General features: G+C 48.6%; 1 protein-coding gene across 1 annotated transcript; it reads left to right on the top strand.

Moving 5' to 3' along the window:
* Positions 1 to 18,047: 18,047 nt before the first annotated feature.
* Positions 18,048 to 20,664, top strand: LOC137147236 (protein S100-A12-like). The gene is made up of 3 exons (XM_067539130.1): positions 18,048 to 18,091; positions 18,842 to 19,003; positions 20,356 to 20,664. Exons 1-3 carry the CDS (start codon positions 18,083 to 18,085, stop codon positions 20,536 to 20,538), a joined length of 354 nt encoding a protein of 117 aa, XP_067395231.1. The 5' UTR covers positions 18,048 to 18,082; the 3' UTR covers positions 20,539 to 20,664.
* Positions 20,665 to 23,332: the final 2,668 nt, after the last annotated feature.

Consider the following 23,332-nt stretch of genomic DNA (forward strand, 5'->3'; position numbering starts at 1 on the left):
TTATGTTTGCACAATAAGCTTGGGTGCAGGGTTGAGCCTGACCCCCTTTCCATCCACACACAAATCAGTCCAACTCGGGCCAGCAAGCCCTCGGGACCCAGGTCCCAGCACCCTGCCAGAGGGGTGGGTCAGAGCCCGAGAGTCCTACTGTGATGTGGATCCAAGCCCCGTCATTCTACAGTGTGGACGCAGCTCAAGCCACAGACCCAACTCAGAAGGTCTGTGCAGTGCAGTATGGATGCATGAGCACGGCTGTGAGACCCGCTGGCAGGCCAGAAGCCGTCTCTGGCCCAGGCTGCAGGCATTAGCTAAGAACTAAGACCAAGCCAGGTCACCTGCACGGTAGTTTTGCTTGTAATGGCTATGAGTCTTGTAAGAATGTATGCCGGGTCAGACCCTATGAAATGCTGATAGGCTGCTGGCTGCATGTATCGGTCCAACATAGAGTAGCTAGATCCCTTGTTACACGGTAATATTTCAGTGTTTGCTCTGTAACAGGAAAAGCGTTTGCTCTGAAACTGTAAACACCCCCGAGGCAGTGGAGAAACATTCCCAAGTGTGAAATACCAGTTTGCCACAGGAAACGCCCCCCCAAAGACGTCAGCACAGTTGCTCCTGATTTACACTACAAGAGGAGAATCAGGCCCAAGATTCAGACTAGCCTGACATTAAAAGATAACACAGCGGTTGTGCAGTGGTTGCGTAGCCAGCGCCTGTGTCAGAACTTTCCTCCCTGCTTTCCTCCGTCAATGCTGTTTTGTTGAAAGCAGATTCCAAGAGACTTGGATGCTGCGTGGAGCAGCCTGACAGCAAAGAAAGTTCACAGAGAGATTCATGCACTTTAACTCCAGGAAAGGTTATCATGATCATCCAGCCTGCCGTCCTGGATAGCACAGGCCAGAGATTCAACCCAGTGCTTCCTGCACCCTGCCTAAGAACTTGTGGTTGACCTGACGCGTGTCTGTTTAGAGAGACATGGTCTGGAATCATGGCCCTTCAGTCTTAATATACTCCAGACCCTTTAACGTGAACCCTGGGCACCACTTGTGCGGGTCACTTATTCTTCGTGCTGGCTTCCTGAAGAGGGGTGAATTTCCCCTGTGCTGGGGTTGTTCTGTTAGGGTCCATGCCCTGAAAAATGACCCAAACCAGCTGGGCGGGGAGGAGAGGGGAGCGGAAGGAGAGAAGCACAAAACATGTAGTGTAAAACTGATGTTGCAAGACATTAATTAAATAAAGGTTTTAGTATCAGGAACTGAAGTGGAGTTGGGCGAGTTCAGGAACTAGTGATTTCACAACAGTCTGGGATTTTCCCTCTCTACACCGCTGAGACAGATCTAATGCCAAGCGTCTGTGTTCCCGGCTTCCCTGCCATCCTGCCAGCGTCATGCCACTGACTCCACGAGTCACACCAGTTTTCCCCAGCTGCAGACCTGGCTCATTGGCCTCCACGGCAGAGAGCAGGCTCAGCGCCTACCTCTGTGGGCCTGATTTTTGGCCCAGCTGCGGCCTTTCTGCGACCGGTCCAAACGGCTGTAAAGCCAGCAGCTTCCGCCAGCTGGGGATGTCCCCGCCCCGCCTGCGAGGATGCTCCAGGCAGCTGTCAGAGCTGACTCCCGTGGCCCCACGCTGGCATCGAGGGTGCTCTGGGGGCATGGCCAGAGCGCTGTTGTGCTCCAGTCATTCCTGGCGGGCGGACTGGCTCTAACGCTGCTGAAAGCGGTGCCAGGGACTGGGGCGCTGTAGAACGGACCCCAGCATTGGAGAGCCAGAAACAGTTCTTCTGTGGCCACCACTCCGCTTAGAACCTGGCCTGGAGTATGTGGGGCCAGATCCTCAGCCGGTGTAATTGGGCATAACCTCATTGACTTCAATGGCACTGGCTGAGCCCAGCATCTCCTTCTTTGAAGGGCTTTTAATTCTTGTGCCAGCCACCGTGCATCGAAGCCTGGTGGTTAGATAAGCACAGCAATTACAACCGCAGTGACTGTACGATTAAAGCAGTGGTTTCCATTTTCACGCATTCCCACGGACTGTTTCGTTCAGCTGCATCTTGGGCGTGCTCCTGGCCTGGCATTTCACGTTCAGACAAACCCACCCCTTCAGGTGCAGGGCAGATCCTCATCTGGTGCGGATCAGCGCAGCTCCATTGATTTCAGTGGAGAACTATGGTCAGCGACAGCAACAGTTTGAGCTCCATCGAAGTCAGTGGAGTGACACTTATTTATGCCTGCCGAGGCTCTGGAATGTCATGCCCCCTCCACCTCACTCACTTCCTTAAATCAGACCTGTAATCCAGTCTCATGCTTCAGAGATTCAGCTGGTGGCCTTCCAGGGTCAGGAAGGAATATTTCCTCCCTGACGCACAAGTGGTTAGATTTTTTTTCTGCCTTTCTCTGAAGCATCAGAGATGTCCACAGCTGGATATAAGACACCAGTCCAGTGCTCTGAGGTGGTCCAGAGAATCCTCTCTTTAGAGACCTGGCTTGTTGGTCTTGCTTATATGTTCAGGGTCAAACTGATCATCAGATTAAGTATGAAGAAGGAATTTCCCCCCAGCTCAGATTGGCAGGGACCTGGGGGGTTTTCACTTTCCTCTGCAGCATGGGATGTGGTTCGCTGCTGGGATCATCTGGGCACGTCTCACCTCATGAATGCCCTGCCATTGCAGGGGCTCCTGGCACTGGTGGCATCTCAGTCTCTCCTGCTCTCTGCCTGTCCTCCTAATTTCCTGAGGACTGAAATATTTGAGTGTAAGTAGAGTCTTTGGGCTCAATATAGGGCTGGCTGGGTGAACTGGCCTGTGTTACACAGGAGGTCAGACTAGCTGATCTGATGGCCCCTTCTTGCCTAAAAACCCTCCTTAATCCCCTCTTCTTCCACATCGCCAGGCCCCTATTTTCCTGTGGCCCGCCCGGCCTATCTGCTTCCTCTTCATGCTGTACAAATGCTGTGGCTCATTACGCAAACTAATTAGAGCTCACAAATCAAAAAAGCCCCAAGCCCCATGATTCAGCCGGGCTGGAATTTGCAGCCCTGCCCTGTCCCTTCACTAAATGCTATTGCTCATCCTGTCCTGTCCAATTAAAAGGCTGAGGCCCACTTACCTGAGAACAGGGATGGCCCATTGTGTTGTTAAGTTTCTCAGTTCTTGAACCACTTCCTTAGCCCTACATTGCCTCTCTCTGCGTTGCTATCAGGGGTGCCAAAGGGATAGCTAGCTGGGGGCACATTGGGGCACTCAGGGGCAGAGAAGTAAGGCGTGAGCGGGTGGTGCTCCCAAAATCCCCACACAACAGAAGAGCTCTTTGGTGGGACTATTATCAGCTCTTGGAAGTTAGAGCAATCCTGAGGTTACTCTAACATCTGCTGGGGGTGGGGCTGAACTAATCCCTGGGGTCCCGGAATTAGAGATGTGCAAAGATGGAGTTTAGCACCTCACCCCCTGGGGTCTGCACTGGCAGACCTCTGTCGGAATGGAGGATCAGGGCTGTATCTTTGCAAAGCACGCTGCACACTTGTGCTGTTGTACAAATGGTTCATATCAACAGGGAAAGGAGCACTGAATTCTACACAGTGCCAGTGCAAAGTGTTGACCCAGACTCGAACGATTCGTGTCCCTTTCAGCCACTGTTCTCCTTCATAATTAAAACCTCAGAACAGGTGAGTTTTGCATAAGCTTCAGGTTTTGTTGCAGAAAATGCCACACGTGGCAGTGTAAAGTTAGCTGCTGTCACAAACGCTGGCTGGAAAATGGTATTTTCTATTACGACATTGGCAAGAAATTAAAAAAAAAAAAAAGTCGGTTTGTGGAGGGAATGTTCTGTTTGTATTTTTTTTCCTCCAGTTTTTGAAAAACTCCCAAATGTTGGTTTTTGGCGTGTTTTGGTTTTTGAAAGCTGAACATTTTGAGTTTTCAAAGTTCCATTTGAAAAAAAAAAGCATATTTTGAATGTGTATCAGGCAAGGTATTTGTGCTAGAGAAAAAGAAGTCCTGCTGCCATAGGACAGGGCGTTCATCAGGAATACTGTGTGCATTTCTGGTCACCCATGTTCAAGAAAGACGACTGCCGACGGGAAGAGGTGCAGAGAAGAGCTGTGAAGATGATCAGTGGACTGGAGGGCTTGTTGTATGAGAGGTGACTAAATGAACTTGGCTTCTTTAGCTTAGCAAAAGGAAGGCTGAGAGAGATTCTGGTTGCCCTCTAGAAATACATTGGGGAGAAACACTTGAGAGGTAGAAGAGCTACTGAAGCTAAAAGACAATGTTGGCACAAGAGCAAATGGGGACAAACTAGGGATAAACAGAGGCTAGAAATGGGGATAAACAGAGGCTAGAAGTGAGAGGAAGGTTTCTGGTCATCAGAGGAGTGAGGTTCTGGAACCGTCTCCGAGTGGGAGTTCTGGCAAATGGAAACAGGGAAAACTGGTCTTCCACACTAGCTGCTCTGGCTTTAAAGGCCAATACCCTGTAACAGGACTTGATAAGTATCTGAAGGGGATTACATGACGGCGTTGCTTCTGATAGCAAGAGGCTGGACTCAGTGACCCAGAAGGTCCCTTCCAGTCCTATGCTCCTATTTTCAGATGCATTTTCACCTTTAAAGAGGCCATATTTTTGGTTGAAAAATGTTTTTGATGGGAAAACGTTGCCTCGCTCCAGCTACCGCATCTTTTCTGGATCTTCCTCACAACGGGGCAATACTAGTTGTAGCAGGAATAGTAAAGATATCCGCTTCCAAGCAAAGCCCCACCCCAACATTAGCTCTATTCTAAGCATATGCTGCCAAGGTGTATGTCGCTAGCCTGACAGTTGTTTCTTTCATCCCTATTTCTGGAAACCTTTCGGAAGTGGAGAAATTGAACCCTGCTTCCTTCCCAAAAGAACAGCCCAGTTTAAAGGGCACACGTATGTGAGTGAGGTTTGCAGGAGCCGGTCCTGATTGTGCAAAATACACCACCAAAAAAGAACTGCACCCAAGGCTGCTAAGTGAGGTCATGCTGAGACCGACCACAGGGTACGACTCCAAAATCAGTTACAAACCCCCTGCAGCGCTGCGCTTGAGGCCATCTGAAACCTCTGCCTACCAGAAGCTAGCAGGAGAAAACGGTGTGGATCACCACAGCTGCCCTGTTTTGTACAGTCTCCCAGAAGGTCTGGCACTGGCCTCTGTCAGAGACAGGCTGCTGGGCTAGATGGACCATTGGTCTGACCCGGTACGTCTGTTCTTATGTTCTTGAAAGTCAAGGCCGATAAGAGAAAATGCAAAGTTGTGACTAGGCTTAGCACAATTTGATTTTTATGGTGTTATATTTCAGTGGATAATAGCAATTTCTTTCATCTATTTAAATTGTCACAGTTGTGGGGGTGCATCAAACAATACTTATTTCATGACAATAGATGTTGAGATTCAAACAACAAAAGCTTCATAACCCTCAAAACACTAATTGTCAACATCAAATGTGAAAATATATTAAGTAAATACCCTTAAATCAAACTCTAAATTCACAAGCAGCATGTTTCTTACTTTGCCTATTGGTAAACTTTGATTAATATCTATGCAAATGTTTTTTTGTTTGTGCGTGTGAGGAAATCGGCGTTTACCGACATTGACTGATAAAAATCAAAACCTTTCCAGCCTACTCATAATACTCATGCAATGAACCTCTCATCCTTTGAATGTAATCTGTAATTAGCCGGTGGAGCTTGCTGAAACAATATCATTAGAAAGATACGATCTAGATTTTATGCTGCTGTAAACACATCAGGACTACATTTCAGTCTTTCCCAGTCTGGTAGCTGAAGACCTGGATCTTATTTTTCGAGGCCATTAGTGAAAGAGGCCTCATTGACACTAGAGACCACGTCTCTTTCCATGAAACATCAGAACAGAGCTCCCCTGGGAGAACACAGATCACAGAGCCAAAACCAGTGAGTGAGGGAGCTGGGGACCAAGCATTTTCAGATGATGCGATTCAATGGTGCAACACATTTCTTTGAGAGTCCACAGTCTTCTCACCTGTAGGAAGCCTTCCTACTTGATAAACAGATTTGGCAGAATTCAGGTTTGCTTTTTTAGATTTTTATCAATTTCAATTTTGCAGGCAGTTATGCAGGCAATAATTATTTAATGACAATGTTTACTGAGATTCAAACACTCAAAGTTTTATACGAATTGTCAACATCGCATGTCAAAAGATACGCAGTAAATATTCTTAAATCAAACTCTAATAAGTTCTCAAGCATTTGTCTAACTTTGCCTATCGGTAAATTTCGATGTTACTGACGGAAATATATCTTTGTTGTTTGTGTGTGTACTGTGAAATTGATGTTTGCCAACATTTTACCGATAAAAATCTAATCCAGCCAAGCCTATTGATAAAACTTTCTCCAGGAAACTCTCCATTTCCAAAAGCACCACTAATACCTTGTTAGGCATAATATTGTTTCTCAGATTGTGCAAAGATTTCATCTGGGTCCAAGAGATGCTGGCCAAAGATACTGGGGGAAGTCCAATCCTGACCAATAAAATAAATCATGACATCCATTCAGAACAGATTGGGCCTTCCAATCCAGGAAATATGAGATGTAATTAATCCTCAGCGAGATGAAAGGCTGGGTTGATACACTGGAATTTTATTTGCTTCCAAGCAGCCTAGGAATTCTATTATAGTTAGTTATTCCCTCTGGCTATTTGAGTGGGATGAAGAGCGAGCAATCCCGTGCACAGACGCATTACTGGAAAAACATTCAACACAGAGAACCGTGAAAAACGTAAGCAACATATGGGAGTGTAGTTGTGGCTGAGTATCATCACTCAGGCTACTACAAGGTGCTTGACGATGAAGGGTGGTGGCTGGACAGGGTATAAAAGATACACCAACCCCAGCACTCTTCACTCCTGCCTGGTTGCATTTTCAGCCGTTCCATTTTCTTGGTGAGCCAGGTAAGTCCGATTTTAAGACGTCAACTTTAATCTCTCGCCTTTGTGAAGCCGTTTTTAAAAGTATAGTTAAAGTCAGAAATATCCATGTTACCTAGAGAAACAAAGCAGCCAAGAAGTACCGGTTATCGCTTCACATCCACATTAACTGTGGGTTATAAGAGAATTAATGAATAAAGTCCCGTATTCTTTTAGTGGATCCAGGGCCCCGTTGTGCTAGGCGGAGCACAAACATGTCCCTGATCCGAAAAGCTTATGTTAGTGACAAAAATGCAGCAGGTGAATGGACTGGACAGGTGTGGCTGGCAGGAGGCAGGATGAGCTAACGGGATTACAGACATGCTGTCATGTGATGGGCTCTATCACCTGCGCACCATATAGCTGGGCACTTCCCTGGTTGCTTTTTCCAAGCAGCGCTGTGGAGGTAGCATGGCACATCGTGAGGACTTGCTGTGTCTGGGAAAGACCTTTCATAGAATCATAGCATGCAGGGCTGGAAGGGACCTTGAGAAATCATCAAGTCCAGCCCCCGGCGCAGAAGCAGGACCAAGCACACCTAGATCGTCCTTGACAGGGGTTTGTCCAACATGGTCTTAGGAACCTCCAGTGATGGGGATTCCGCAACCTCCCCTGGAAGCCTGGTCCTGAGCTTAACTCCCCTTCTTAGACTTAGAAAGTTTTTCCTAATCGCTCACCTATATCTCCCCGGCCGCAGATAAAGCCCGTCACTTCTTGTCCTACCTTCCGTGGAGACGGACAACAATTGATCTCCATCCTCTTTATAACAGCCCTTCACATACCTGAAGATTTATCAGATTCCCCCCTCAGTCTTCTTTTCTCAAGACTAATCATGTCCAGATTTTTAACCTCTCCTCATTGATCAGCTTTTCTAAACCTTTTGTCATTTTTGTTGCTCTCCTCTGGACTCTCTCCCAGATGTCCACATTTTTCCTAAAGTGAGGTGCCCAGAACTGGACTCAGTACCCCAGCTGAGGCCCCACCAGTGCTGAGTAGAATGGGGCAATTGCCTTCCATGTCTTACATCTGGCACTTCAGTTAATACAGGCCAGAATGGTATTAGCCTTTTTCGCAGTGGCACCACGCTCTTGACTTGTATTCAGTGTGTAATCTACTACAACCCCCAGCTCCTTTTCAGCAGTACTACAACCAAGCCAGTTGTTCCCCATTTTGTAGCTGTGCATTTGTTGTTTAATTCCAAAGCGTAGAACTTCGTGCTGGTCTTTATTGAATTTCATCTTGTTGATTTCAGACCAATTCTCTGATTTGTCAAGGTCGTTTTGAATGCTAATCTTGTTCTCGAAAGTGCTGGCAACCCCACCCAGCTTGGTGTCAGCCAGAAATTTTACAAACATGCTCTCCACTCTATTAGCCAGGTCATTAATGAAAACATTGAATAGCCCCTTACCCAGAACCGAACGCTGGAGAACGCCACTGGATATGCTTTCCCAGTTTGACAGTGATCCATCGATAACGACTCTGAGTGTGGTCTTTCAATCAGTTGTACACTCACTTTACAGTAATTTCACGTAGGCCACATTTCCCTAGTTTGCTTATGAGAATGTCATGTGGGACTTTTCAGAGGGGCAGCCCTATTAGTGTCAAGGGCTGGATCCTTAACTGGTGTAAATCAATGGGGCCCCCATTGGTTAAAAAGGTGGAGTGGTTCATTGGGGCACAGGACTGGATTGGGACTCTGGAAACATGAGTTCTAGCCCCAGCTCAATAGCTGACCTTGGACAAGTCAATTCCCCTCTCTCTCTGCCTTTGTTTGTCTTGTCTATGTCAATTGGGGCAGGGATTGGCCATGTACAGCACCTAGCGCAATGGGACCTCTCGGTACTACAGTCATGCAAATAATAATATTGCTGTTAGTGGAGCTCTGCCCATTTGAACCGCTTGAGGATCTGGCCCCAGCTCTTTTCCTAATAGAGGTGCTTTGCCTATCAAATTATTGCCATGAATTAAGGAGCGTGGGTGTGTGGGAAGGGGGAATTCAGGTTTTAGACTCTCCAGTTATTTCTACAGGTTTCCTTCTCCCCTTTCAGGGTTTTCCAGAAAGATGCTGACTCCGCTGGAAGGTGCTGTTGGAACTATTGTAGAAATCTTCCACAAATATTCCTGCACTGGGCCTCATCCCGACAAGCTCTCCAAGGGGGAACTGAAATGCCTGATTCAGAAAGAACTGGGGAACTTGCTGAAGGTGAGCCAGGCGAAGACAGTTTAGCTTGTTCTATCCAGGGAGGAATGGAAGGGGGCAGGTGCTGGGTCAGTGGGCCGGATTCTGCTCTATTTACACTAGTGTGACCCACTTGAAGGCAATTTCATTCACAGTCCATAGCCTCCATGCTGCTAGAACATATTACCAGGCAAAAGGTAAAAGGTAAAAGCAGCTCTGTTTTAGTGTTTCACCTCTGTCTGCTGCCTCCCATCTTTATTCCACTGAAATCCTGACATGGGACCAGATTCTGAGCGCCTTGCAAATGTCGGATATCCCCCCTGAAATCAGTGAAGCTACCTGGGTTTGCAGCAATGCAACTGAGACCAGAATCTGGCCCATGGTCGCCGGACAGTTGTGGGAAGAGGGTGCTCCAATGAAGATCACTGGGTCCTGTCTCAATGCTTGCACCTCTTCTAATTTTAGGGTGTCATTACTGACCCTGATTCTTGTGTCAAATGCAAATTGGGAGTAGCTTGAGAAAAGTCAATGGAGTTACAAGAGTGTAAGATTGGAACCAACCCTGTGACAGCTTAGTTCTTTGGGACAGTAACAATCCCATGGCTTTGACTTGTAGACATCAGCCACTGCCCAAGAAGATTAGGAGGATACCTTCAAGCTCAGGAGTTTGTTGCATAACTCTCGGTGCCAGAGCCGGTCAAAAGGTTCCAAACAAAACTTTTTTTTTGTTTTTTTACTGAAAAAGGCTTTCTAAAAAGAAATCAAATTTTTCTTTTTAAAAATTGTATATGTTGTACAAACTCTACAGGTTTTGCAAAGAAGCGATGGCTTTTAAAAACCAGAAATCTTTATAACAATTCTATTGACAATTTTAATTGATGGAAAAATTAAAAACCAAATTGACACGAAAACATCTAAATGCCAGCATTTTTCATTTTTCATTTTCATTTCATTTCATGGTTTGCATTTTGCAATCAGATCTCGTCATGTCTCCTCCTAGAAAAGAGTCTGCTGCAATTAATGTCATTTCCCCCTTACTACTTTCTCAACAGAATCCAAATGATCCACATCAACTCCAAGGCATATTTGACGACCTGGATGTAAACAAGGATCAGCATATCAGCTTTAAGGAGTACATGATACTAATCACCACATTGATCATTTGCACCCATGAGAAATTCCACAACCCATAGACGCACCAGCCCCATTCTCCAGTGTAACAAGGGAAAAATCTTAGAGTTTGTAAAAAAGATGAATTGACCAGCACAGATTTTTTTGCACTGTGTTTCAGTGAGATGTGAACTACTTGTTTATATGGCACATGTAATGACATGGGAGAATCATATAAGATAATAAAGCTTCATTAAAGCTTGTTGTTATTATTTGCATTGGGATGATGCCTAGAGGCTCCAGTCAGGGTCAGGTTTGGGAGTGCCAGAGTGATTGACACTCACTGCTCCCCTGACTCCGTAAGCTGGTTTACGTGATTAGCCACACGCAGAGGCCTGGGGAAGTCAGGGTGGCGCAAGGTCTGCCTGTGCAGATCAGCTTGCGGAGAAGCTGACTTTGAGACAAGAAAACCACGGTTTCCGTGCACTGTGTTTCTCAGATTCATGGATGCTGAGGGCAGTACGGACCGTGATGACCATCTAGCTTGGCCTCCTGCATAACACAGCCCAAAAACTTTCGTCAGGGATCCCTTCCCCTGCCCAACAAGGTCAGCTGGAGCCACAGTGTAACTTTGAGAAAGAATTAACAGAGTCACAGATTTTCAGGCCAGAAGGAACCGTTAGCTCATTAAAAGCGATGCTGTGCCCGACACGGGTCTTAGAATTTCACCCTGTCACCCCTGTATCGAGCCCAACAAACCAGTGTTTGGTGACAGCATCTCTTCCACAAAGGCCTCCAGTGTGGATCTGAAGACACCAAGAGACAGAGACTCCACCATTTCCCTTGGGAGTTTGTTCCAGTGGCTAATCCCCTTTGCTGTTACTAACGTGGGAACTTCTGCACTTTGGCCCAACACGAGTTTTTCTGGAGTTTTTATACTCTCCATTTTATGCCCTCCCCCGTGTAATTACAAATCTGGAGATTGCTTTTTCTGCCCCATGGGACTTGAAAAACTAAGCCTTTGGGAAGGAAACACCAGGCTAGAACCAGTGCTTGCTTGTTCCTAGTCATCTCTATATTTTAAAGGGTGGTGAGGTGTATTTTACCGTCAACCTGCTTGAAGTAATTAAGCACGTTCGGGGTTTAAATAAAATAAACCTGCCAGCCCTTCTCAGTGCAACAAATTCCCAGAGGAGATTAGATGAATCTAGAGTCTGCCCATCAATAGGAAAACTTCCTAATTGAAATGGCTTTTTCAGGAAAACTCTTCCTTTCCATAAAGACACCTTATACGTGGCTCGGCACAAAAATGACTGATCACACCTGGGTAACAAAATATTGACAAAGTCTGCTTGGGGGAAGTCCAACCCTCAAAAAACACCCCAACACCTGCATCTTTTAATGTCTATTCAGAAGAGATGAGGCCTTAACGTTTATGATCCTTGCTAGGAAATATGGAAACCAATTAATCCTCAAGAAGGATGAAAGCCTGGCCCAACCCTTTTGTAGTTTGACATGGTTCCAGGGAGTCTGGGAATGTTAAATCTGAGGCTCATAATATTTAGCCATTCCCTCTGGCTGTTTGAATGGGGCAAAGGGCTAGAAATCTCATATGCAGAGGTTTCAAAGTAAAAAACTCCGACACACATTCAAGCATGTTAGGGAACCATGGGAAGCTTAAGCAACGCATGGGAATGTATTGACAAATGATCATTATCGCTCCGGTCAAAAGGAGATGTTTCATAATGAGGAGTCAGGGCTCTCCGGCTGGATAGACTGTAAGTCAAACCTTTCACCCTTCACTCCTGCTCTTGATTTCATTTGCAGCCACTCCATTTTCTTGGGGAGCCAGGTAGAGCCGATATTAACATGTTATGTCAATCTTAACCTCTCGCTTTAATGAAAAAATGTTTAACCGTTTAGATGCACTTTCCTGCAGGGAGCAAAATATCCACGTTACCTAGTTGCTAACAAAGAAGATACAAGAGCTCCTGAATCCCAGTCTGCTGTCTTGACTGCAAGATTCTCTTTCCTCTTCAGTATATATCGATACTCAGAGAGAGCCTATACAGATACTTCATGAGGAAAGATGCTCTATAAATACAGCATTATGTTGTGTGTGCATGTATAGATGAGGCTGTGTATGGCTGATGGTATGCAAGCATGCCTCGCTACCTTGCATCTTACCTAGTATTGATTATATCGGTTGCCAACAGAACGGCAGAAGAATTCAAGCGAGGAGAGGGAGAAAGGAATTTGAGTCTTCCTCTGGGAATGGCCAGTGGAGTATTGCTAAGAATGCTGCCGCTCACGTCAGTCTGCTGCTTCCCCGCCAGCTGGCTGCATCGCACAACACAGAGCCACAAATGCAATTTCCTGAGCTCGGCCAAAAGTGCTGCAATGGGTAGTGAGCTGACAAACCTGTTGAGAAATGGGCCCCCCGCCAGCTGTTGCATGCTTCCCATTTGTATCGATTGTGAAACGAGGCAGCATTCTCTGGATTCGTAAGAGCATTTTGCACGTCTCCAGAGCCTTGGCAGTCAATGCCCCCTACCAACAGCAATGAATTTAGCTGCACAGACTTTCCTGTAGGCAGCTGTGTTAGTCCCAGGATATTAGAGAGCCGAGGAGGGGGCGGTGATATCTTGTACTGGACCAATTTCTGTTGGGGAAAGAGACAAGCCTTCAAGCCACACAGAACTGTAGCCCTGGGAGAACCTGCCCCGGCCCAGAAGAAGAGCTTGAAAGCTTGTCTCTTTCCCCAGCAGAAGTTGGTCCAATATAAGATAACGCTGCCCCCATCGGCTCCCTAAACTGCCATGTGACATTTAGGCAACTGAACTCAAGGACAAAATCTCCACTTGGGTAGTTTATTTTATAACCACCTCCTGTAGGGGTTCTTCAACCTGGTGCTGGCCACAGTCAGAGATGAGATGCGGGACTGGATGGGCCAGCTGGCCTGATACAGTCTGGAAATTCCTATGGGCCGCCAGGTGAAGCATTGTTGTCCCCATTTTAGCAGCCCAAGCCACAGAGAGATGCGAGGCGTTGGGTGCCTCCGGAGGGGGGCTGATCTCGCCCAGTTCCACTGCACCGATGGGAACTGAAGGCGCTTGGCATTTTGTGGAGGATGGTGCCATAAAAAGGCCTGATTGTGAGACGGGGGCGACACTCTCAGCTGCATCTTGAGCCCGGGGGAGGGAGGAGGGGTCAGCCTCTCCCAAGCCAGTGTTTCCAAAAGCAGCTTCTGATTTTGCATGGCTTGGTTTTTGGACACTCCCCTTGAGACTCCTTCGGCCTGATTCCTGGGTGTGCCTGGTGAAGTCAAAGGGAGCTCCCGGTGCTCTGAAAGCTAGATTTCCACAAGAGCTCAGGGCCAGCGTGGCCATGCTCAGGGCCAGCGCTCCAGAAGCACAGCAGGATGGGTGCATGTTGGGTGCTGAGCGCTTGGGAAAAGCTGGGCCTGAATGTGGGCAGCGAGCAGTTATTCATGGTTTGTATTACGGCAGCACCTCGGAGCTCCAGACGTACTTGTGAGGTCTGACAGCACTAGCAGCCCAGAGTGGATAGCAGTGCTCCCCATGGCCGTCCCTAGGGGGGTGCGGGCCTGGGGCAAATCACACTGTGTGGGCCCCTCTTAACATTTTTATACGGGTAAAATCTGGGGCTGTCATAGCTGCGGGTAGAGCCCGGCTCCAGGACTGGGCAAGCCGCTGGGCTCTCCGCCTGGCTTTCTGGGCACCGGACTTTGAGCCGGGGAGGGGGGCTGCCACCTGGGCAAGTTGCAGGCAGCTGCCGCCTGGCTGCCAGCCCGGGAGGTGGGCGACTTCCACCTGCTCCGAGCTGGGGCGGAAGAGGCTTCCGCGCAGGCTGGGACCGGGGATGTGGGCAGGCGGCTGCTGCCCGTCTTCAAGCCAGGGCGTGGGAGGCTGTTCCTCGGCTCAGAACCGGGGCGCGGGTGGCAGCCACCCAGCTGTGAACCCAGCTTCCCAAGACTGGGGCGGCTGCCGCCCATCTGCCCAGCTAGGATGTGGAACCAGACAGGAAGCTGGCAGCTGGCAGCTGCTGCCTGGTTCCCAGCTGGGAGCTGGGACGGGGTGGGACGTGGGCGGCTGCTGCTCGGCTTCCCCAGAAGTCGGCGGTTGCTGCCTGCCTCCCTTCACTGTTTTTTTTTGCTGTACCCCCTGCCTGTGTCTCGCGCACCCCCAGGGGTGTGTGTACCACAGGTTGAGAAACTATGGTCCAGGTGCTACCATAATAGCACAAGACGATGACATTCCAAATGGCAAACTTTGTTAGGTTCCTCAGCAAAACTCTTTGCAGAAGGCCCGTGAAGACTGAAGGGCTCTGGGACTCACTTCGGCTCATACCCAGCGCAGTCCCTCCTCTTTGGGAGAGCTGCTTTGTGCAGCGTGGCCTTAAAGTCAGGAACACTGACCCTGGGAGGCTCAGCTCTGTACAGAGATGGTGTAAAAGCACCGTAGCAGCTCCTACAGCCCCAGGCTGCTCTAGTTCACGCTGCAGGAATGGCCAGGCTCAGATTCAGCCCAGGAGTCAGGAGACGGCTTGGGGAGATGACTTAATTTTGCACACCCTGACTGAGAGAAGCCATGTTCACAAAGTGAATGATTTCACAGAGCTGGAAAAGTAAAATCAACGCACAGAATAGAACAATGACTCTCTGACTTAGCTGGCAGCCCAAGAGAAGATCACCTTCCAGGCGGGCCATGACTTGCTGTAACGCCGGCGACTTTCTATCAATGCAGAAAGAAGACGATTGCTGGGAAGTTAGGAAATTGTGATTACCGCGGATGCTCAGGCCACTGACGGAGCTACAGTGAAACAAGACGAAGTGCAGCTCCGTTTAGTGCAGCTCCATTTAGCAGAGGCCTTGCAATTACCCTTCCAAGGCGAGTGAAAATAAAACCCTTGTGAAAGCCGAGTTAATCCACCATTAAAGCACTTTGATATAATGCCACCAGAAAATCTTGTTTCGCTTTTGATCTGCGAACCCCCCAGGCAAGTGTCACAGTCTCTTCTTTGCAAACCGTGGCATGTTGACAGCTCAAAAACCATACGAAACAAGGAAACTCCCTTTGAAAAGTAAAAGTAAACTTTTCAGCTCCTCCTGGCCTCTGGGGATTGGAAACGTGGTTTGGGTCAGGGAGAAATCACTGGCAAATTAGAATTATCGTCGGCTGTTGTAATCAGCAATGCTCCATTGAAGTCAATGGAGCTAGGCCAATCTGCCAAAGGCCGATAATAACATGGGCCAATCACCGTTTGGTTATCTGGCCCAGGTTATTATTTATGTGCAGTAAAACCTAGAGGCTGCAACTCAGTCATTTCTTTTTTTAATTAGAGATTTCTGTTGTATCCATCCCCATCATCATGCTATCTTCAAAGATGGGGACAGCAACAAAGACCAACAGCCTAGAGTGATTGTGGCTAGCCAGGAAAGCCTCCTCCAAGAGGAAAACCTCAGAGCCCCTAGAAACAATATGTTGGTAAAACACCCAAAGCCCAGCAGTGGTTTCCTTTTGCTGCCTTATAACAAGACCAACCAATGAGAGAAGTGGAATGTGACGAGAAAACGTAGGCACTGTTCGTATGAGATGCAGGTGTGAGATAATAAGCAGTTCCTTTCCAATTCTCTAAGCCTTTTTACTGCAATTTCTGCAATACGCACCACCCGGGCAACTCCTTCCACCTTCCAGTTCTTCCTGAATGTCTAGATTTTCTCATGTTATAACCACAGAATATGAGACATTTGCCTCTATCCACCCAGTGCTTTCCCTACTGCTCTGTCTCACAGGCCAGGTCTAGTATATCAGAGGAGACTCAGAGAGCTTGCTAACTTAGCCTGGGGAAACAGAGGCTGGTGGGGGGCACCTGGTCGCTCTCTATAAATGTATGAGGGGAGTAAACACCAGGGATGCAGAAGAGCTATTGAAACTTAAGGACACTGCTGGCAGTTAAGGATAAATTGGCCATGGAAAATTGCGCATGGTTTTGGCCTCCATCCATGGAACTACATTGGGTTATAAACGTTACAGTCGGCTGAACCCCAGGTTCACTGCAGCGAAAGCCGGGGGTGTGTGTCTGAGCCAGCTCTCCACCTCTCTGACAGACAGCCATCCAACAGGGACTTCTGTGCCCACCAAGGAGTGGGCAGAATGTCATGCCTACTTTCGTCTGCCTCCGACAGGCCCCCATACAGAAGGGAGGAGCAGGAGATATACAGCTGGCAAAAGGCGTATGGTGCAGCATCCAAAGATCCCCCTACATCAGAAGGCATCTTCTGACAGCCCTTCAGGGCAGCTTTCTGCCTTCATTGAGAGATCTCAAGCAGTGTTTCATCCTTCCTTCAATCCACCCAGCGGCTCTCTGTCTCTCTAGTTATCTGTCGCATTTTTGACACACCCATCACTGTTCTATCTAAGCACCATTAAGACGCTTTTGAACCCAGGTGTCTCTTATCCCTCTGTCCTCCCCTTTCTATATGGCAAAGCGGCTCCATTTGGCCGGGAGGTGCCGGGGACATGCCATCCATTCAGATAACGCTGGTAGGTCTGGGAAAGAAGCTGGGGGAGGAGAGTTGGGAGGACAAGGTAAGGCAGCCGGACAGTGAATTTGAATGCAGGCAGAAAAGACCCTGAAGCGATTTGACAATTCCCTGGCTTGATCACACCACAGCGCCCTGCCGGGCTGGCTAACCCCCTAACAAAGATCACTGCACGCCCCGGGCCTGATCCAAAGGCCCTGGAAGTCAATCCCACTGACTGTGCCGATGGCTTTTCAGACACGGGCCCCTGGCCCAGTCAACAAGGGAGCCCTGGTAAACGAGAGCTTTGCAAGTGCTGAGATAGCGTGGCCATAAGAAACCCTAAGACAGTCCAGCCAGCCGTATAGCCAGCCTGGAGCCCATAGACCACCCCAGGCTCTCATGAAGCTCAGACAACTTTCTTCTCAGCCTAGAGATAAAGAGAGACACAATTCTCAACTGATGGGGGTCAGCATGGCCAATGGGAGGGGCAGTAGACTAAGACATAGGGGAACCGTGTTCCGTTCCCAACTCCGCCAGCGACCTGGTGGGTGACCTTGGGCAGTTACCTCCCCTCTGTTTGCTCTCTCTCGCTTTGTCTATCTAGACTGTAAACTCTTCAGAGCAGCAACTGTTTCTCGCTGCGTGTCCGTGCAACGTCCAGCACAAGGGGATCCTGATCTGTGTTGGGGCATCTAATGTTACTGACATCTAAATACAGATCCCTTGCAGGGGAAGACGCAGGCATGCAACTCTCCGTATTCACAAACATGTCCACTCACGCCTGGTGCTTTTGTGCAAACTGAATAATACGGTCCCATGAAATGACAGGGGACCAAAGTCAACCCCATATTTAGTCCAGCTCTCCCCCTCCGATCCCCCCACCCCAAAACACATTAGGTGGTCTCTGACATCTTCTGAAAGAGAGAGAACACAGGCTGAATCCATTGCAACATTTAGTCACAATCAGGAAGAGGTGATGGCGGAAGGGGTTTCCACAGCCCTGAGCTCTCTGAAGAATGCTGCCTGGGGCGACAAGCTCAAAGCACTGGAGACACAGAAGTTGCAGAAAAAGCCACAAGAATTCCATTTAGGGAACTTCATGAAAACCTTAAGCAATGCATGGGTGTGTAACGGCGAGGGGCAGCAATCAGGTGAGACGAAAGCATTTCGCAACTGGGGGATGGAGCAGCAGGCTGGACAGACTATAAAAGAGGAAGCCTTCCTAGCCCTCCTCATTCTATCTTCTTTCTTGCTCTTGGTACTTCCTTGCTCGCTCTTTGCACAATGACTCAGGTGAGTCCAAGCCTAACAGATGCTCTGAGTTTGCTCTGTTGCGTGTTAATATTCTTTTTTAAAGTGTATAGCTTATGGGGAATGCTGAGGCCTGGTCCTGAGTGTGGGCTGGAGTCTGACCAGCCGATTTTTTCCTGACTTACGTGGGAATAGGACTACTAAATGCAGCTAACCATTGCAATACCTGGGAGCGCTTTCAGGCTTAGCTGGGCTTTCCATGTGCTGCTGATGACGGCATGGCTTGTCGTTAACTAATGCTGTCTTGCTGATTGAGTTTGCAAGCCTCTGATTTCAGGGGCATCTTGGCTGAGACTTTTCTAAAGCAACGAGCTATTTCGGGAGCCTCCATTTTTGACTGCCCCGCGTGGGGAATTTTCAGAGCAGCTGATTTTTAGAGGGGGGTGCTCAGCGCTATTAAGGTTTCTTCCAGTTGGGCCCCTCCAAAATTTGTGGAAAACGGGGTGAGTCTCAGTGCTTAATTTGCAAAGGAAGGGGTGCCGGCGCTCAAGCAATTTTTTTACTTTCATAAATGAAGCAGCAAAGCCCAGAGGTGCCGGGGCTCAGCCTGGCAAGCCCTGGCACCAATTAAGCACTGGTGATTCTGAATAAAAAGGGACCAGATCCTCAGCTGGTGTAAATCGGTGCAGCTGCAAGGAAGTCAGCAAATCCCTGCTGGCTGGCAGCTGTGGAGGGGCCACACCTCCCACTCGTTGCTCTTGAAGCCATGCAGTTCAATCGTTTCCCTTGCAGGTTAGCCAGACGATCAAGGGGGACCTTTCTCAGATGGAAAATGCAATTGAGACGATCATCAACATTTTCCACCAATATTCGGTCCGGGTCGGACATTTCGACACCCTGACCAAGGGGGAGCTGAAGCAGCTGGTTGACAAGCACCTTGTAAACTTCCTGAAGGTGAGTGAAGTCAGCACAGCTTAACGTGTGCTCTGCAGGGAGTAGACTAATGGGACAGAGCTGCCGTTGCAGTTAACGGGGGCTACGTCTGTGTGCAGTAGCTAAGGATCCGGCCTGTGTTCTGGGAAGCTGAATGTGCCCAGAGCCTGGGGAGCATAGCACGACAGTAAACGTTTGATGCCAGCATGGGAGTAGATAACCTTTCTTGTGCTCTGCACTGTATTTACTTCTGCTCTCTATCTCCAGCCCCCCTCCACACACCTTTTCTACACACCCATTTCATCCCGTTCCGCCTGCTCACACTGATCACATGTTCTGTGGCCAGCAGCCCTGGTGGCTTGTACCCCTGGGAAAGCCGCATTTCCTCCCTCTCTGCAATATAACCTAGTGGGTAGGGCACTGGATGGAGACCTAGATTCAACATCTAGCTCCGCTGGGGACCATAGGCAAGTCCTGGCTCACTCTGTGCCTCCGTTTCCCATCTGTAAAATGGGGAAAATGACCGTGGGAAGTGCCTTGAAATCGAAAGATAACCGCGAGGCTCTGGTTTGATTCTTCTCCACCGAGAACCCGGGAGAGCCCTGCTAGTCTGGAATCAGGAGTGAGCCCATCAGGCGACGGGCGAGGGGTGCACAGGGTTTAGGGTGGGAGCGAGAGAGGAGAGATGGGCGCTGCCGTCTGTCGCAATCCCCACGAGTTCTCGCTGAATGCAGATGCCCAGCTCTACTACAGTGATAGGGTGGCCACTTTTCCAATGGCGGGCAACCGGATCCCTGAGGCCCCGCCCCTGCTCCGCCTCTTCCCTCGAGGCCCCGCCCCTTCTCCATCTCTTTCCACAAGGCCCTGCCTTGCTCCCATGTTGTTCACTGGCTCACCTCCGCCTCCCTCCCCCCGACCCCCGCTGAGCTCCCCCTGCCAGGGTCTAGGACAGGCGCTGCTGTGGCCGGACAAGGAGGGAAGAGGTGGCCCGGACCGAGCAGGGGCTAATGATCCGGCACCTCCCCCAGCCCTGTGCTAACTGGACCTTTGGTGTCCGGTCGGTACATCGGTGTACGTTACCAAAGGGGCTGGGATCATTACCCCCAGGGGGAAATCGAGGGACAGAGGCCAGTTGCGGAGCAGGCAAGACCCCACTCCTGTACCCTGATCACTGGGTCCTGTGGCCACCGAAGGAGCCTCTCCCTCAGAATACAGGCGTGGCCAGCGGCCCCTCTCCTCCATTCTCCTGTCTCCGAGGCTAAAGCCAGAGGGTTCTGGTGGGGTGTTGGCTGGAGAGCTTCTTGCTCTGCAAAAGAGCCAGCTGCAACTAACGGCGATCCCTTCCCCCCCACTCCCCGCCCATTTTCCTACAGAACAAAAAAGACGCCCCTTCCATCGATGCCCTGTTCAAAGAACTGGACAAAAACCGAGACCAGCAGCTCAGCTTTGGGGAGTTCATGGTCCTGATCTGCAGAGTGACCGTGGCCACCCATGAGCACATCCACCAGGGAGAGGGCGGACAGCAGCAGCAGCAGCAGCAGCAGCACCAGCACTAGCAAAGCCCAGGTCACCCAAGCCTGAGGCTGGCACCAAACCCATTGAGATAGTAGCTGAAAGCGGCTGAGATTCTCCCTTCGTGGGCTCGGGTGGTTTGGCCATGAGATAATAAAAGATTTGCTCTCAAGTTCTCCCAATGTGTTTGCCTTGATTTGTGTTTGCCTGGAGGCTGGGTCCCCTGGGCCAGTTGGTGGTCCCCTTGCAGGGATCTCAGAGTTATTCTGGTTTTTAAAATACCATAGTCCAGAATGTTGGGTTTTCTGCTTTCTGGGGTGAGGGAGTTTCTGCTTCCAAAATGCCAGACGGAGAGAAAACAGATGGACATTTATGGTGGGTGGGTGGCTGCGTCCGTATCTACCTACAGTAGAGAGAGTGTATGGAGGAAGAGGTGCATCTCAACAAAATACTTGAGATAATGAAACATGTTCACACTGATCCCGTTTTCATACTACATCCCCTAAAAGGCTGTCAGTAATATATCCACAACAAGGGCTGTGGGCCGAACATCTCCTGTCTCTATGGTGATGTATAACTAGGGGCAGAACTTCTGTCCATGCCAAGACATAGAACAGATCCAGGAGAAGGTGTGACAATGGACACAACTTATGTCTATGTAAAGGAAAATAATGGGCAAAATATGAGGGCAGATCCCAGCTGAGTAAATTGTCCCTTGATGTCAGCTGAGGAGCTGGCCTATGGATCTCTGTGAGCAGGAATGCAATGGGCAAAACATATACAGCATGAGGAATGAAATGTGGAAATCATCACAGATGCCCATTCCAAGGGATAAGAATGGACAAGATGTGTAATGTATCCAAACCAAGACTATGCTGGCACAGGGCGAAATTCTGGCCCCACTGAACTCAATGTGGTTTTTGCCATTGACTTCAAGGGGCTAGGATTTCACACACAGTATCCCCACAATGAGAAATATAATAGGCAAAATATCTCCAGGGTAAGGCGTAATAATGGGGAGAAAGGGGTTCAAAAGAGAATTAGGTGAGTTCCTGGAAATGGTCAGGGACGCAACCCCATGCACTGGGTGCCCCTAAACTCTGACGCCAGAAGCTGGGACTGGATGACAAGGGGTGGATCACTCGAAGTTGCCCTGTTCTGTTCATTCCCTTGGAAGCACCTAGCACTAGCCACTGACAAAAGGCAGGACACTGGGCTCAACGGCCCATTGATCTGACCCAGTCTGGCCGTGCTTATGTTCTTCATTTTAATGTAATAAAGGCTAAAGGAAAACTATTTAAAAAAGAAACAGATGAAAGAAAACTTTTGTGGCAACACCTAACTTCATAGTGGCAAGTCCTGACATCTTTATTAAGATTAAAGCTATTAATTACTGGGATTATGATTTGCATTACAGAATCAACAAATCATAGAACTGTCAGGCTGCAAGGGACCTCAGGAGGTCATCTAGTCACTCCTCCCATGCTGAAGCAGGATGAAATATACCTAGACCATCCCTGACGGGCGTCTGGCTAAAACTTCCAGTGGTGGGGATTCCACAAGCCCTCTGTGGGTTCCCTGGTCCAGGCTTAACTTGCCTTAGGGTTGGAAAGTTTTTCCTAATCTCTAACCTGACTCACTCTTGCTGCAAACTAAGCTGCTTTCTTCTTGCCCTACCTTCATTAGACATGGAGAACAACTGATCTTTGTCCTCTTTATAACAGACCCGTTGTATATTGGAAGAGTGTTATCATGTTCCCCTCACCCTCCTCTTGTCTCGTCTAAACGTGCCCAGTTCTTTTAGCCGCTCCTCAGAGGTCATGTTTTCTAAACCGCTTGCACATTTTTGTTGCTCTCCTCTGGACTTTCCAATTTGTTCATGTCTTTCTTAAGCTGTGGTGCCTCAAACTAGACTCAGCACGCAGCTGAGGACTGACCCATGGTGGGCAAAGCAGAACAATTACCTCCTGTGTCTTATGACACTCCTATTAATCCATCCCAGCATGACATTTGTCTTTTTTGCAGTAGCATCACACGGTTGACTCATATCCAGTTTGTGATGCACTGTAACCCCCGGGTCATTTTCTGCAGCACTGCTGCCTAAACAGTTATTCCCCACTTTGAATTTGTGCATTTGATTTTTCCTTCCTCAGTGAGGTCCTTTGCACTTGTTTTTATTCATTTCAGACCAATTCTCCAAGTTATCAGGATCATTTTGAATTCTAAGCCTGTCCTCCAAAGTGCTTGCAATCCCTCTCAGCTTGGCGTCATCTACAAATCAATAAGCATACTCTCCACTCCATCATCCAAATCGCTGATGCAGCTATTGAATGTATTGGACCCAGGACAAACCCCCTCCTTTGATATGTCCTCCTCATGTGACAGTGGATCATTATGATGATACCACATCAAGGCCTCATTGGGCCGGGCATTTTACAAATAGATCTGTTAAAGTGAGTTGCATATCAGAGGTGAAGGTCTTTAGGTTTCATTGATATGTCTCATCATCTGGTTTTAAGCAGAACTCTCCAATCAAATACATACATCCCACAATGTATGGATTCTATGGTTGTAGCCCTCCAAAGGGTGCAAAATTCCCTTATCACAGTGGTCACTGCTGGGGGAAACCCAAAAGGGATTGGACTGTTATCTGGATAATGAGACTATTCAGAGTTATAACAGTAAGAGATAAAAAATAATCAAGAGCTTTGGGAGGGGTATATACCCTCATGCTTCAGGGCATAAACCCACCTCTAACTAATAGGGTCAGGAAGAAACCTTCACTAGGGGTAGGTTAACCCATTACTTCAAGGTTTCTTGCACCTTTCCCTGAAGCAG

Source organism: Emydura macquarii, unplaced genomic scaffold (assembly GCF_026122565.2).
Source record: "Emydura macquarii macquarii isolate MOO-44397 ecotype Brisbane River unplaced genomic scaffold, CSIRO-AGI_Emac_v2 contig_527, whole genome shotgun sequence".
NCBI classification, from domain to species: Eukaryota; Metazoa; Chordata; order Testudines; family Chelidae; genus Emydura; species Emydura macquarii.